At 41.5% G+C, this 14,699-nt stretch overlaps 1 protein-coding gene across 1 annotated transcript in view; it reads left to right on the top strand.

Moving 5' to 3' along the window:
- Positions 1-2,236: 2,236 nt before the first annotated feature.
- fgf10a (fibroblast growth factor 10a) overlaps positions 2,237-14,699 on the top strand; it is a 157,836-nt gene continuing 145,373 nt past the window's right edge. Inside the window, exon 1 of the mRNA XM_070862511.1 lies at positions 2,237-2,611. Coding sequence (XP_070718612.1) covers positions 2,323-2,611 — 289 coding nt within the window. The 5' untranslated portion in view covers positions 2,237-2,322. The remainder of the gene's footprint in view (positions 2,612-14,699) is intronic.

The following is a 14,699-nucleotide window of genomic DNA, read 5'->3' as shown; positions in this document are numbered from 1 at the left end:
TTTGACATTAAGATATATGCTCATGGCAACTGCAGCTACTTAAGTCACAACTATGAAAGTTTTTATAAGGCATTGGGGATCTTTAAATGGACTAAACTGGGAAGCAATTCTCTGTTATCTAATTACATAGCTGTGGCTGATTGTCTTGCTCAGTGGTCAAGGTGGGAACTGTCTGGTAGTTCACAGAGAGTTAATTTCAATCAGTGTGGTTTAGTGAAGAATGTTATTGTCTGAGCTTTGATAACAGAGTGACAGATTCAGAGGCCTCCCTGCTGGAGCTTTCAGTCTCCTCTTCTGTCTCTTATGACTGTCTTTCTCACTGAAGGGTGTGCGGCCACCTCTGCCCTGAATTGAAACCACCTTTCCTATTCAATCACAGCACAAAACAACAATGAAAGATCTGTGTCTTACTAATCAGATCATAGACAGTTTTATATTTATATATATAGACTTAAAAAAGCTGACACTGATGTATAGAATACTAGGGTACTGTCTTAATTATTACCTGATCAAATAAACTGAACATTCATCACAATGGTTATCTGTAAAGGATCAACTTAAAAAATGTAGTGCATTTTAAAAGCAAAATAAGATAAATTTAAACTCAAACCTTAACTTTGAAACTTTGTATTAGGGACAATCCTTTTTCAAATAGGACAGAGAAACAATTAATAATGGAGTCTATTAAGGTCTGATTGTTGCCACTAAGAGGGAGGTAGAATTTCAGTCCTTTGAAGTAACTGAGTATGAATCGGGCCTCATTACAGAGATATAATCTACATTCATACATTTATGTTAGTGACTTGAATCTATTGGGAGAGATTGAATTCCGTTACATAGTGCATCTTTACTCTGGAACTTTTCTCAGGCTTTCTCAAGTTAATCCAGTAGGTGACCCAATAATACAATGCAGTCGGACACTGAGGGACGCTGCGATACTGGTGCAGTAGATGGGATTGAAAGAAAAAGGAGAAAATAAGTCGAGAATTTTTGAATGACTCATAAATGTGTATTGAGATCTATAATACAGACAGCATCACAAGGTGCCTTAGAAAAATGTGTTCTCTACATGTTTTGCAGTTTGTTAAACACAAAAGAGACAGACTTGTGTTTTATGATTAAAACATTTGTAATAATACAAAATGCATGAGCTTTGAAGAGAATACGTAACTTAGAGAATGACTCATGTTAGCAATTACAAACTGTTTACAGAGGTTTCTTTAATCCTGTGAGCATAAGAAGCTCTTAAACAGACAGGAAACCTTACATGGTTAAAAAAGAAAAAAGTAGTGACTAGAAGTGTGAATACTTTGTTTCTTCTACGGAAGCAAAGAGCAGATGATTCATTAAATTAGGACCTCCTTCAAAGCTGGCAAAGGTTAAAAAAGAAACTAATTGTGTCTTTCTGCTCTTCCTGACCAGTATATAATCTGGCTTGCAGGACTCTGCAGACTGGTCTCCTTCACATGTGCAGGAACAGTCAGAAAGCAGCAAGCTCCAGGTGGCTCTCAAGTACTTCGCTGCCAAAAAAGCCCACGCTGGAAAGCAAGTCCAAAGGGGCTCCCTAGAGGGAGTTGGGTTCAGCCCGGAAGAGAGTGAGATTAGTAAAGCATGACTATACAACCCATGCTGGTGGCCGGCTTTCAGAGGAAAGAGGAACAGTAACGGCAATTAGCAAGACTGAAAGCTCCAGAAGGCTTACAATCAGTGATCTGCATAGTTCCCTCAGAAGGAATTTTCTTCCAGTACATGGTTTCAGATGTCCACTGCTGCCTGATCCATAACAGGCTGACCACTGCGGTAAGCACATCCCACCTCAGTGTGGTAATCACTGACATTTTTCACCAGGCTTTGACCTATTTACTTCGAGGCAAAACACTTCTGTCTCTTCAAAGCCACCAGCTTCCCTTGAGCTGTCGGGTGTCTTCAACAGATTCAAACCAGCTTTGTGTGCCATAGCCAAGACAAAGTGAGGTCGCTGCAGCACATCGTACATCTTTGTGGAGTTACGTTATCAACCAGTTCTCAGAACAGGGCATTCACAAAAATATCCTTATGTGACCAAACGAATAAAGAGAACACACTGAAGGAATACTTGAGGAGCACAGTAATTCTGCAAAACGTGGAAGGTGGCAAAAGAGATCCCACACAGGAGATGATTTATCACCTGAGCTATGGATATTGATGAACTTCATTCAAAGGATAACAGGGGTCAGACAGAGAAGACCTGCAACAAACTCTCAACCTGCCGCATAAGTGTCCTTGGCATTCCAGCATGTTTCTTTTTATGAGACTTTTTCTAGTGCCAAGAGCTTCAGTACAATGTGGAAATGGATACTGACAAAGGGTGCCTCAGCCTTTACACACCTGGCTTATGTCTTTCTCCTCTTCCTCATTTGTTCTTCGTCTGTTGCCTGCAATGACATCAGCAGAGATATGTTGTCTCCAAATATCACAAGCTCTTCATCCAGCCTGGGAAGGCATGTGCGCAGCTACAAATACCTGGAAGGAGATGTGCGATGGAGGAAACTCTTCTCTTTCACCAAGTACTTTCTCAAGATCGATAGGAATGGCAAGGTCGGCGGAACAAAGAAGGAAAACTGCCCCTTCAGTGAGTATGGAATCCTCATTCCATTTCTTCCAAATGTTAGACAATAAAATATTTACTTTAGTTTTATTTATTTTAAATGAAACAGCTAATTTTTATTTTTTTAGCAAGAACACATTATTTCATAAATACAGACTTCTTGCATGCTTGAAGCAGGAGCTTTAAACCATGAATGGTTGCCTGTTATTAGTAGTTCTTGTATAATTGCTGGGATGATTGTTGCGTAATTATTTTCTTTTATAGCAGTTAATATTATCCAAGGAATCTCTAAATTGCTACCAAAGCCTTAAAATAATTACTGAGTACCATTGAAGCCATTTTATATAAAGTTAAGGACATTGATTGAGTCTTTTACAAGTTTAAAAAAAGTGCCTGGTTCTGTTTTTGATTTCTTTTCCTGCATGTTGCTTTGAGTGATTGCAGTTTAAGAAGCAAAGTTAAGACATTACTATTTGTCTTCTCCGATGCCTTCTTGCTGGTAACTCGATACTATTCCATGTCTGTATCGTCAGTAACATATGTGGCACTTTGGATCTTTTATGGTATTCTATAATTTTATGAGTTCTTGTCATATTACTTTGTAGCATTTTAAGCTTCTAAACATTACATCAGAAAAATATATGCCAATGCAAATACAGTACATTTCAGTTTATTTGAAGAATAAATCCTTTCAAAATCGTCATGTTTTCCTTCTGCGTGAGTCTTGTATTAAACAATGATTTAGCTTAAAGTCGAGTATCTTAAAAACTTGAAGAAAAAATGTGGCATTTAGTTAGTTAAATGGAAGATTTATTTTTTATTTCAACATAACATCTGACGTTATCAGTGTCAATGTTTTGGCATCTTTCCTCTCCTTCGCAAGAGTAACATTTACCATGAGACCAGATTAGATTAATTGTGGTCTCTTTGGCCCCATTTATTGTTTCATAGTGTCCAAAATGCACAAGTCTTGTTTCTGTGTTCTGGAATCTCTTAAGTATACAATCACTATTGCATAATAAATAAAGGAGTGGAGGAAAAATGTACGATTACTTATTAATGAAACTGCATCTTAAAATATATTTTCAGTTTAAACACAGTATAGAGAAAGAAAATTCTGAAAACGCACAGTAGGTCAAACAGCATCTGAACGAGATAGATTAATCTTTCACTTTTGGGTCTTGCTTTATCAGAATAAAATGCAAAATAGACGAAGTGATCATTTATTTTTTAACTAATAATCACTTTTAACCAATGAACGGAATTAATCTGAATGAAAATCTATACCACAGTAACTTTCAAGGTTATTAAATATTGTTTCTGTTCCTGTTGTTCAACAGCAGGAACATATTAAGACTGGGAAATGTGAAAAGGCCATTCAGTCTATCCAGCTCATTTCAGAGTTTGCCAGCATTCTGTGCTTGTGTCGCTGACAGGCTATTTTATTTGTTTCCTGTGACAACAGTAAGTCTGTACCTTCCGCTCCCTAATCAAAAACGTGTCTATTCCTTTTGTCAGTGATTCAGCAGACCCAGCACTCGCCACACTTGGTGGCAATTTGCTCCATGAATTTATGACTCTTGAGTCTGAATAAGCTGCCTCTTCAATCATATTTAGTTTGTGGTTTCCTAGGCTTGTAATCATACGCTTATAATCAGTTATGCAACAGTGGCCACTGGGGTATAGAAAATATATTAGAATTTAAATTAATATCAGTTTTCAGTTAATGGGCATCTCTTTCATAGTAAATTAAACAAAAATGTTAGAATGGAATCTAACTGCATTTGTGATTATCTTGGAAGGCAAAACAAACGTGTTGCACCCAATTTGAATCTGCTGTACTTCAAGGATCATTAATGTTTCAAGTTTGGAATATTTTCCTCAAAGATTCCAATAAAGTTGTAGTGAGGTGTTTAGAAAATATATCATTTCAATCCTGGGCAAGGACCAGGATAAAAGAAACACAGAAAATAGTGTCAATTGAGAGTCATTTTAAGTGAAATTATGAGGGATTGAATGGGGGGACAATTGCGGTCGGAGGCTTCCTTCGTACGAACGCCTCCGACCCGAAAAGAAATCTACAAAAGTACCTGGTGGTCCCAGAGGAACGTAGGATTCTGGTCGGAGGCCCAGATTCGCTGCGCAGCGCGCAGGGAGATGTCCTTCATGTACATACGTGCTGTTGGAGTCACGTGGACTTGGACCACCAATCATTATCTAGTATTCTCATTGATAAAAATGGGAACTCTGTTTGTACGACTTCCCATTACTATCAATAAGAAAAACCCCTAAAACACTGAAACATAGCATAATGAATAAATAAAACACCTCACAGATTTAAAATTAATTGAAATTAAATGTAATTAAATGTTTTAGAAAAAAAGTTTTTTGGGGGGGAATTATTTTTTAATGTGTTTTAATAGGGCTAACAATAAACCTACCTTAATGGACAGGATTTTTAATGTAAAAATGAATGTTTAAATCAAATTTTTATATGTTTTAAAGTGTTACGCTGGTAAAAGTAGGCTTTATGCCTGATTTTACCAGGCGTAAAAGTTTGAAGGACATTCGCTGGGCATGAGTTGGGCAAATAGCCCAATCTCTCCCGCACGGATGTCCTTTCCCCCAGTGATGCACAGGATCTGTACGGAGAAATCTTGACAGATCAGAAAAGCTGATTTTCAGTGCATGCGCTACGCGAGCCAAGAACCAGCTCTCGCTGGATACATGCGAACTTCGTACGGACCCAGCGAGGCCGCAAATCCTGGCCCATTATCTTTAATTTCTGAATTTTAAAACTTTTGACGTAACCTGGAAAGAGATTTTCAGTTCATGACCTTTAATATCACTGGCAACATAAGAAAGCAAATGAGAAAAAATGATGGGTTCTGGAGTGATGTGTGACTATGTGACATTAAGATATTATCATAATTATTGGCTAGGATGGTTATTTTAACACAAGTATAGTGTCATTAAGATGTTGTCTTAATGCTATGTAATTTACAAGGGAACAAAGCTTTGTCGGCCCAATGCCATCCTTCCAAATTGATCCCTTATTATGGTTTCTAACCTATGATGCTGGTACCATTTCTCAAACCTGAATGATGTGCTTGGGGCTACTTTTATTTGAAATAAGCAACAAATTAGCTCTTTAATTATATTATCGGACTGATTGCCTTTTTGAGGAAAGGTGCAACTTGTATGTTTTTTTTATCTTCAACGATGTTAGATAATAATGAGTCAGAAATACCTCCAGTTGAATTTATTATAATTCCAATATACATGATAATTAGCGAAAGTTTTGTTATAAGACTCAATTGCAGTTGTAATTTATTACTTAAATTGTGAGACAACCTAAACATGGAATGCCTCTTCCAGTCATATGACTAACTATTGGTACAGTTACCAAGTGGCTGATTTCCCACATTTCTCAAGATGCTTTTTAAAATGGCCACCATATTGACATGTTAACATTATCAAGAAGCAACAATTGCAAAAACTTGACTGAGCTGGTGAAAAATGATTGAGGCAATCCTATACTAACTGACTTCCCCAGTCTGAATAATGGCATTGTATGGGGTGGGGAGCAGGGTGCTAAGACCAGGCAGTGAAGGAAAGAAAACACAGAGAGGCAGTTGTCCCTGACCTATCTCAATTATTTCCTAGCGTGTGGTTCAGAGCAGCCTTTCAGAAATTAATGACAAATTAGCTCTTTAATTATGGAGTGTTATAGGAACCAATGCCTTTAAGAATAAAGATACAATCTGTGCACTGTTTCTATCTATAATAATAATGAGGCAATAATTATTTCAGTTAATTTGGAGGCCTTGGCACAGGTTGCTTGTCCACCCACCTTCTTGACTGCAGTTGATGCATAGCCCACAGTATGCTTCATCATCATCATAGGCGGTCCCTCAATTCACTAACCTATAAGATGGGTGTAAAGTATTGTTAAAGGGTGGAAACAGAAATAAACATGTAATAGAAAGGACATCAGTGAAAACAACAAGTAGAAAGTGACTCGATTTTCAGGACAACTCCACTCAACTCCCCCATGTCCAAGGGGGAGTGTTTGCTGGTGCAGTTGGGGAGGGGTTAAACTAATATGGCAGGGGAATGGGAACCTATGCAGGGAGAGAGAGGGAAGTAAAAGGGGGGCAGAAGCAAAAGATAGAAAGAGGGAAAGTAAAAGTGGAGGGCAGAGAAACCCAAGGCAAAAATCAAAAAGTGCCACATTACAGCAAAATCCGAAAGGGGCAAAGTGTGTTAAAAAGTCAAGCCTGAAGGCTCTGTGCCTCAATGTGAGGAGTATTCGTAATAAGGTGGACGAATTAACTGTGCAGGCAGCTATTAACGAATATGATATAAATGGGATTACGGAGACATGGCTCCAGGGTGACCAAGGCTGGGAACTCAACATCCAGGGGTATTTAACATTCAGGAAGGATAGACAGAAAGGAAAAGGAGGTGGGGTAGCGTTGCTGGTTAAAGAGGAAATTAACGCAATAGTAAGGAAGGACATTAGTTTGGATGATGTGGAATCTGTATGTGTAGAGCTTCGGAATATCAAGGACAGAAAATGCTAGTGGGAGTTGTGTACAGACTACCAAACAGTAGTAGTGAGGTTGGGGACAACATCAAACAAGAAATTAGGGATGTATGCAATAAAGGTACAGCAGTTATCATGGGTGACTTTAATCTACATATAGATTGGGCTAACCAAACTGGTAGCAATACAGTGGAGGAGGATTTCCTGGAGTGTATTAAGGATGGTTTTCTAGACCAATATGTCGAGGAACCAACTAGATGGCTGGCCATCCTAGACTGGGTGATGTGTAATGAGAAAGGACTAATTAGCAATCTTGTTGTGTGAGGCCCCAGTGACCATAATATGGTAGAATTCTTTATTAAGATGGAGAGTGACACAGTTAATTCAGAGACTAGGGTCCTGAACTTAAGGAAAGGTAACTTTGATGGTATGAGACGTGAATTGGCTAGAATAGACTGGCGAATGATACTTGAAGGATTGATGGTGGATAGGCAATGGCAAACATTTAAAGATCACATGGATGAATTACAACTATTGTACATCCCTGTCCGGCGTAAAAATAAAAAGGGGAAGGTGGCTCAACCGTGGCTAACGGGGGAAATTAGGGATCGTGTTAAATCCAAGGAAGAGGCATATAAATTGTCCAGAAAAAGCAGCAAACCTGAGGACTGGGAGAAATTTAGAATTCAGCAGAGGAGGATTAAGGGTTTAATTAGGAGGGGGAAAATAGAGTATGAGAGTAAGCTTGCAGGGAACATAAAAACTGACTGCAAAAGCTTCTATAGATATGTGAAGAGAAAAAGATTAGTGAAGACTAAGGGTAGCTCCCTTGCAGTCAGAATCAGGGGAATTCATAATGGGAACAAGGAAATGGCTGACCAATTGAACACATACTTTGGTTCTGTCTTCACTAAGGAAGACACGAATAACCTCCCGAAAATACTCGGGGACTGAGGGTTTAGCGGGAAGGAGGAACTGAAGGAAATCCTTATTAGTCAAGAAATGGTGTTAGAGAAACTAATGAGACTAAAGGTCAATAAATCCTCAGGGCCTGATAGTCTGCATCCCAGAGTACTTAAGAAAGTGGCCCCAGAAATAGTAGATGCATTGGTGTCATTTTCCAAAATACCCTGGACTTTGGATCAGTGCCTATGGGTTGGAGGGCAGCTAATGTAACACCACTGTTAAAAAAAAGAGGGAGAGAGAAAACAGGGAATTATAGACCGGTTAGCCTGACATCGGTAGTGGGGAAAATGTTGGAAGCAGTTATTAAAGATGTAATAGCAGCGCATTTGGAAAGCAGTGACATGAAAGGGAAATCATGCTTGACAAATCTTCTAAAGTTTTTTGAGGATGTAACTAGTAGAGTGGACAAGGGCGAATCAGTGGATGTGGTGTATTTGGACTTTCAAAAGGCTTTTGACAAGGTCCCACACAAGAGATTGGTGTACAAAATTAAGGCGCATGGTATTGGGGGTAATGTATTGACGTGGCTAGAGAACTGGTTGGCAGACAGGAAGCAAAGAGTCCTTTTCAGAATGGCAGGCAATGACTAGTGGGGTGCCGCAAGGCTCAGTGCTGGGACCCCAGCTATTTACAATATACATTAATGATTTAGGCGAAGGAATTGAATGTAATATCTCCAAGTTTGCAGAGGACACTAAACTGGGTGGCGGTGTGAGCTGTGAGGAGGATGCTCAGAGGCTGCAGGGTGACTTGGACAGGTTAGGTGAATGGGCAAATGCATGGCAGATGCAGTATAATGTGGATAAGTGTGAGGTTATCCACTTTGGTGGCAAAAACAGGAAGGCAGATTATTATCTGAATGGTGACAGATTAGTAAAAGGGAAGGTGCAACGAGACCTGAGTGTCATGGTACATCAGTCTTTGAAGGTAGGCATGCAGGTACAGCAGGCAGTAAAAGAAAGCAAATGGCATGCTGGCCTTCATCGCGAGAGGATTTGAGTATAGGAGCAGGGAGGTCTTACTGCAGTTGTACAGGGCCTTAGTGAGACCACACCTTGAGTATTGTGTGCAGTTTTGGTCTCCTAATCTGAGGCAGGATGTTCTTGATATTGAGGGAGTGCAGTGCAGGTTCACCAGACTAATTCCTGGGATGTTAAAATTGACATATGAAGAAAGACTGGATCGGCTAGGCTTATACTCACTGGAATTTAGAAGAATGAGAGGGGATCTCATAGAAACATATAAAATTATGCCGGGACTGGACAACTTAGATGCAGGAAGAATGTTCCCAATGTTGAGGAAGTCCAGAACCAGGGGTCACAGTCTAAGGATAATGGGTAAGCCATTTAGGACCAGGATGAGGAAAAACTTTTTCACCCAGAGAGTGGTGAACCTGTGGAATTCTCTACCACAGAAAATTGTTGAGTTCAGTTCATTGGATATATTCAAGAGGGTGTTAGATGTGGCCCTTACGGCTAAGGAGATCAGGGGGTATGGAGAGAAGGCAGGAGTGGGGTACTGAAGTTGATGATCATATTGACTGGCGGTGCAGGCTCGAAGGGCCGAATGGCCTGCTCCTGAACCTATTTTCTATGTTTCTATGTTTTTATGATGGCTTGGAGTTTGGCCTCCGAGTGTGCGCAGATGCAATGTCGTCTGCGTACTGTAATTTGAGGATGGGACAACCTTGGATCTGGCCTGGAGGCGGCGGAGGTTGAACAGATTCTCGTTTGTCCTGTGATTTAGCTCCACTCCATTGCAGCAAGGAAGATTGAGAAGAGCATTGGTGCGATGACACAGCCTTGCTTGACTCCGGTCCAAACGTGGATTGGGTCTGTGATGGGTCCGTTGGTCAGGATCACGGCTTGCATGTTATCATGGAGCAGGCAAAGGATGGTGATAAACTTTTGTGGACAGTCGAATCTGAGGAGGATGCTCCATAGTCCCTCACGGTTGACAGTGTCGAAAGCTTTTGTGAGGTCAAAGAAGGCCATATACAGGGGTTAGTGCTGTTCCCGGCATTTCTCTTGTATGGCTGCGCGGTGAAGATCATGTCCATTGTGCCCCTTAGTGGGCAGAATCCGCATTGCGACTCTGGGAGGAGCTCTTCAGCCACAGGGAGAAGGCGATTCAAGAGGATTTTTGCGATGACTTTCCCGATGGTCGACAGCAGGGAGATTCCTCTGTAATTACCGCAATCGGACTTGTCACCTTTCTTGAAGATGGTCACGATTACAATGTCTCTGAGGTCTCCTGGCATGATTTCCTCCTTCCAGACAAGAGAGATGAGGTCATAAATCCACGCTAGTATTGCTTCTCCACCATGTTTTAGTGCTTTGGCGGGGATTCCATCTGCTCCTGATGCCTTGTTGTTCCACTCAAATACTAATGGAGTAATCGGTCCATTCTTTAAAGTACTCACAGAGTCAATCACACTCAGACACGGTGTGAGAAGATTAGCATCTGTTTTATCTTGCAGAACTGCTTCTAGTGGCAATGTTCCACAAACTGTGTTCCAAATTCTGCAAGGTGGATTCTGAGACATATGTGCACAAAACAATTGCTTGTGCACAAGATTCATATATTCATGGTTAATCTACTACTACAACAACAACTTATATTTATATAGCGCCTTTAACATAATAAAACGTCCCAAGGTGTTTCAGTCTAATCTAAAGTCCAGGATGTATCTAAAAGGAACTAGTGCATGTGTAATTGCTCTAAAGTCATATTTGCAAAGTTACACTCCTGACTGCAAATTTTACAATATCAGGAGGAGATCTAACAGGCCAGAATGTGAAATTGCACTGCTCATCTATATGGGCAGGTTGAGAGGCAGAACAAAGTAGCAGTCCCAACACTAAATATTGCCAGTGGTGCAGTGATTTACATTTGACGCTGTGATGCCTTACCTTCAGAGGCAGGTTTCATAACTGTCTCTGGAGAGACCATTTTGATATCAATGGAGTTCAAGGAGGTATCTCTGCAAAATCAAGTTATTTTTGTCCGTATGAGTTGAGTTTCTTTAACCTAGCAACAACAATCTAGAAATTACTGTTGGTTTAAAGTTTTATGCTGATAGCAATTGACCAGGAAATATCAGGAGTGCAGTATACACTTTTACCCTTTGTTTCCTGACACTAACTGCGAGAGGACAAGAATTAAGTGCAAGCATTAATGTACCCAAATCATTGGACTAGAGTCAGATAAGGTACTTAAGGGGACTACGCATACTTTGTTGCAGTTACTCATCACTGGTAAGGTGCATTAAAGTCGCTCAGATGGAACAAGTGTTAATGGAGAAGCTGTACTAAGAAAGCTGGAATTTTCATTTAAAGGTGAGTAGATTCAAACCTTGTTTCCAAATTGTAGCTGCTAGGGGGACCTAATTCAGTGCTCTGGACTGAGAAGGGCAAGCAAGAGCAGGTAAAGCATCTTTGTAATGTCAAGTGGCAAGGGTGGTGTACCGGCTAGTCCTGGCACCGTGCAACCTACCTGATTTCCTGTACTCGACACAGTTAGGTGGTGATGACACTCTGTGTTTCATAAACTCCAACTTGCTGGAGTGCCACACTAGTTACACTTTTCCATCACTCCTGTCCTCACTGATCTACATAGGCTCCCCAATGTGTGGATATGGTATTTTACCTTCCCCACAAAATCATGAAGGTCAGTTCCTGCTTCTCCAGAAACTACACAATACCTCCTGCCAATCCAGAAAGAGAGCAAAAGCTGAGCAACCACAACCAAAACAAGCTGACAAAGCCTCCAAAGAGCTGACAGCGCAAGAACAGGGGGCATACATATGAAAAACAATTGCTACACAGACTTTGTAATTGAAGCTGTTGGTGTACACAACATCCTTTCACTTGTATTACCATCCATGCCCCTTTCCCTCTTCCCCTCATTTCCACCTTCACCCTCCCCTTCATTTCCATCCTTTTCCCTCTTTCGCTGTCACCCACACCTCTCTCACAGCTAGTCATTCACTCCTTTCCCTCGTCAGCTATTTTCCACTTGCCAAGCATTCTGCCCCTCTCCTTCCTGTCCCATCACCAGGCAAAACAGTGATAGTTGGCATGTCTGATGCCTTTATTTGAAATAAATCATTTTGGGCTATCTTTATTTGAAGGGAAATCAGAAGTGGCATCACATCATATGCAGTGATGGCATATGACACTCAAGTACCAACCACAGCCAGATTGCAAGTGCAATGAGGCTTATGCTGCAACCAGAATTATTATCAAACATAGCTCTGGCGTCGTGAAGTACTGCTTCACGTGTCCGGATTGAACGGAGGGAGCCTTACACTACAGACCCCTATCCGGAATAATTGTCATCTGCTGTAGCCTCCATAACTTTACCCTGAAAGAGGATTCAGCACGCAGCTCAATGACCAGGATATCAACAACAACAACTTGCATTTATATAGTGCCTTAAACATCGTAAAACATCCCAAGGTGCTTCACACGAGCATTATCAATCACAATTTGACATCGAGCCACATAATGAAGTATTAGGACAGACTTGGTCAAAGAGATAGGTTTTAAGGAGTGTCTTAAAGGAGCAGAGAGAAGAGGTGAGGTTTAGGGAGGGAATTCCAGTGCTTTTGGCCTAGGCAGTTGAAGGCACAGCCACCAATGGTGGAGCGTTTAAAATCGGGGATGCGCAAGAGGTGAGAATTGGAGGAGCGCAGAGATCTCGGAGGGTTGTAGAGCTGGAGGAGGTTACAGAGATAGGGAAGGATGAGGCCATGGAGAGATTTGAAAACAAGGATATGGACTTTAAAATCAAGGCGTTGCCGGACCAGGAGCCAATGTAGGTCAGCGATCACAGGGATGATATCAAAGCAATTGCAGAGTAAATGGTGGAAATGTCAAAGTGGGATTAGCAGTAGTACCTGCCATAGAGCAAGGAAGACCGGTGCACCAGGCACAAACTCCAGGTGGCTTCGAAGGAACACCATTTGTTCTATGGCAAATTGCATTTGCCAAGTAGCCTTACCCAAACCGCCCTCTCCTATACTTTCATACTCAGTTCTTGAAAAAAACATCTTAATACTGCACTCCTGCTATATTGTAACCAATGACAAATAAATACTCAGCACAATGCTCATGTTATCATTTATTTCTTCCGTTATGTCGTGTGAGAATGTTGGCAGTTTTGAGTTGGCAATAGCGTGCCCCTTAGTGCTTGTACTTTGTTTCAGATGTGGGATAACAAACCTCCTAATCCTTCTAAATGATTCCTTCTGGCAGGACTAAGTGTGCTGCCTAGCCCAGATTTATACTGACCGCCTGCTGGATTTGTGATGGCCAGATACCTCCTTGGATTCTGCATTAATAGAGTCCTGGTTGTGGGTCAGCCATCTGTGGTGACTGACTGCTGTTGCCTGCTCTTTAGGACTGCTCCTGCTTCTTTTCACTTCTATCTATTTAATCACATTAAGAACATCCCGAGCACTGGCATTTTGCCCCACACCCACACCATTACCTCCGGTGTCCCTTAAGAATTCATGCTTGGTTCCCTTCTCTTACTCATCTACAGACTACCATTGGCAACTTCAGACAGGACCGAGATTCTCCTCCACAATCTGGCTGCATGTAAATGGCAGTGGGGGCGCTGGGCCCAGGTCCCTGGCAGATATCCCTCCCTCTTTCTTTGTTCACCACTGGCTTTGGCTGTCACAGAAATGGTGGCAATAGTGGGAAGAGGTGATAATAGCCTTGTGGTGTCCCCATAGAGGGAGAGGGTCATGTAGTATCCTCCACTCCCGAGAGTCTGGTCCCCAATACTTACCTGCTAAAGCCTGGGTCTTAGCCAAGGCCTTCAGTGAGATAGCACCTCCAATCTTCATTATTCCAGAATTGTCCCAGAAACTTTAATAATACACAATCCTGAATAACACACAGAAATTTCTAGGATAATATAACATTAAATTGGATGCAAAATATGTTTTTTTTCATCATCATTATAGGCAGTTCCTCAAGATCGAGGAAGACTTGCTTCCACTCTAAAAATGGGTTCTCAGGTGACTGTACAGGAATTACAATCTCTGTCACAGGTGGGACAGACAGTCATTGAAGGAAAGGGTGGGTGGGGAGTCTGGATTGCCGCACGCTCCTTCCGCTACCTATGCTTGTTTTCTGCATGCTCTCGGCGACGAGACTAGAGGTGCTCAGTGCTCTCCCGGATGCTCTTCCTCATCTTGGGCCAGGGACTCCCAGGTGTCGGTGGGGATGTTGCACTTTATCAAGGAGGCTTTGAGGTTGTCCTTGAAACGTTTCTGCCGCCCACCTGGGGCTCGCTTGCCGTGTAGGAATTCTGAATAGAATGCTTGCTTTGGGAGTATCGTGTCGGGCATGAGAACGATGTGGCTTGCCCAACGGAGCTGGTCGAGTGTGGTCAGTGATTCGATGCTGGGGATGTTGGCCTGATTGAGAACACTGATGTTGATGCATCTATCTTTCCAGTGGATTTGCAGGATCTTGCAGAGGCAGCGTTGGTGGTATTTCTCCAGTGCTTTGAGGTATCTACTATATATGGTCCATGTCTCTGAACCATATAGGAGGGTGGGTATCACCACAGCCATGTAGA

This window comes from Pristiophorus japonicus, chromosome 2 (assembly GCF_044704955.1).
Source record: "Pristiophorus japonicus isolate sPriJap1 chromosome 2, sPriJap1.hap1, whole genome shotgun sequence".
Lineage (NCBI taxonomy): Eukaryota > Metazoa > Chordata > Chondrichthyes > Pristiophoridae > Pristiophorus > Pristiophorus japonicus.
The sequence above is the reverse complement of the archived record's forward strand: the minus strand, read 5'-3'. Positions and strand labels throughout refer to the sequence as shown.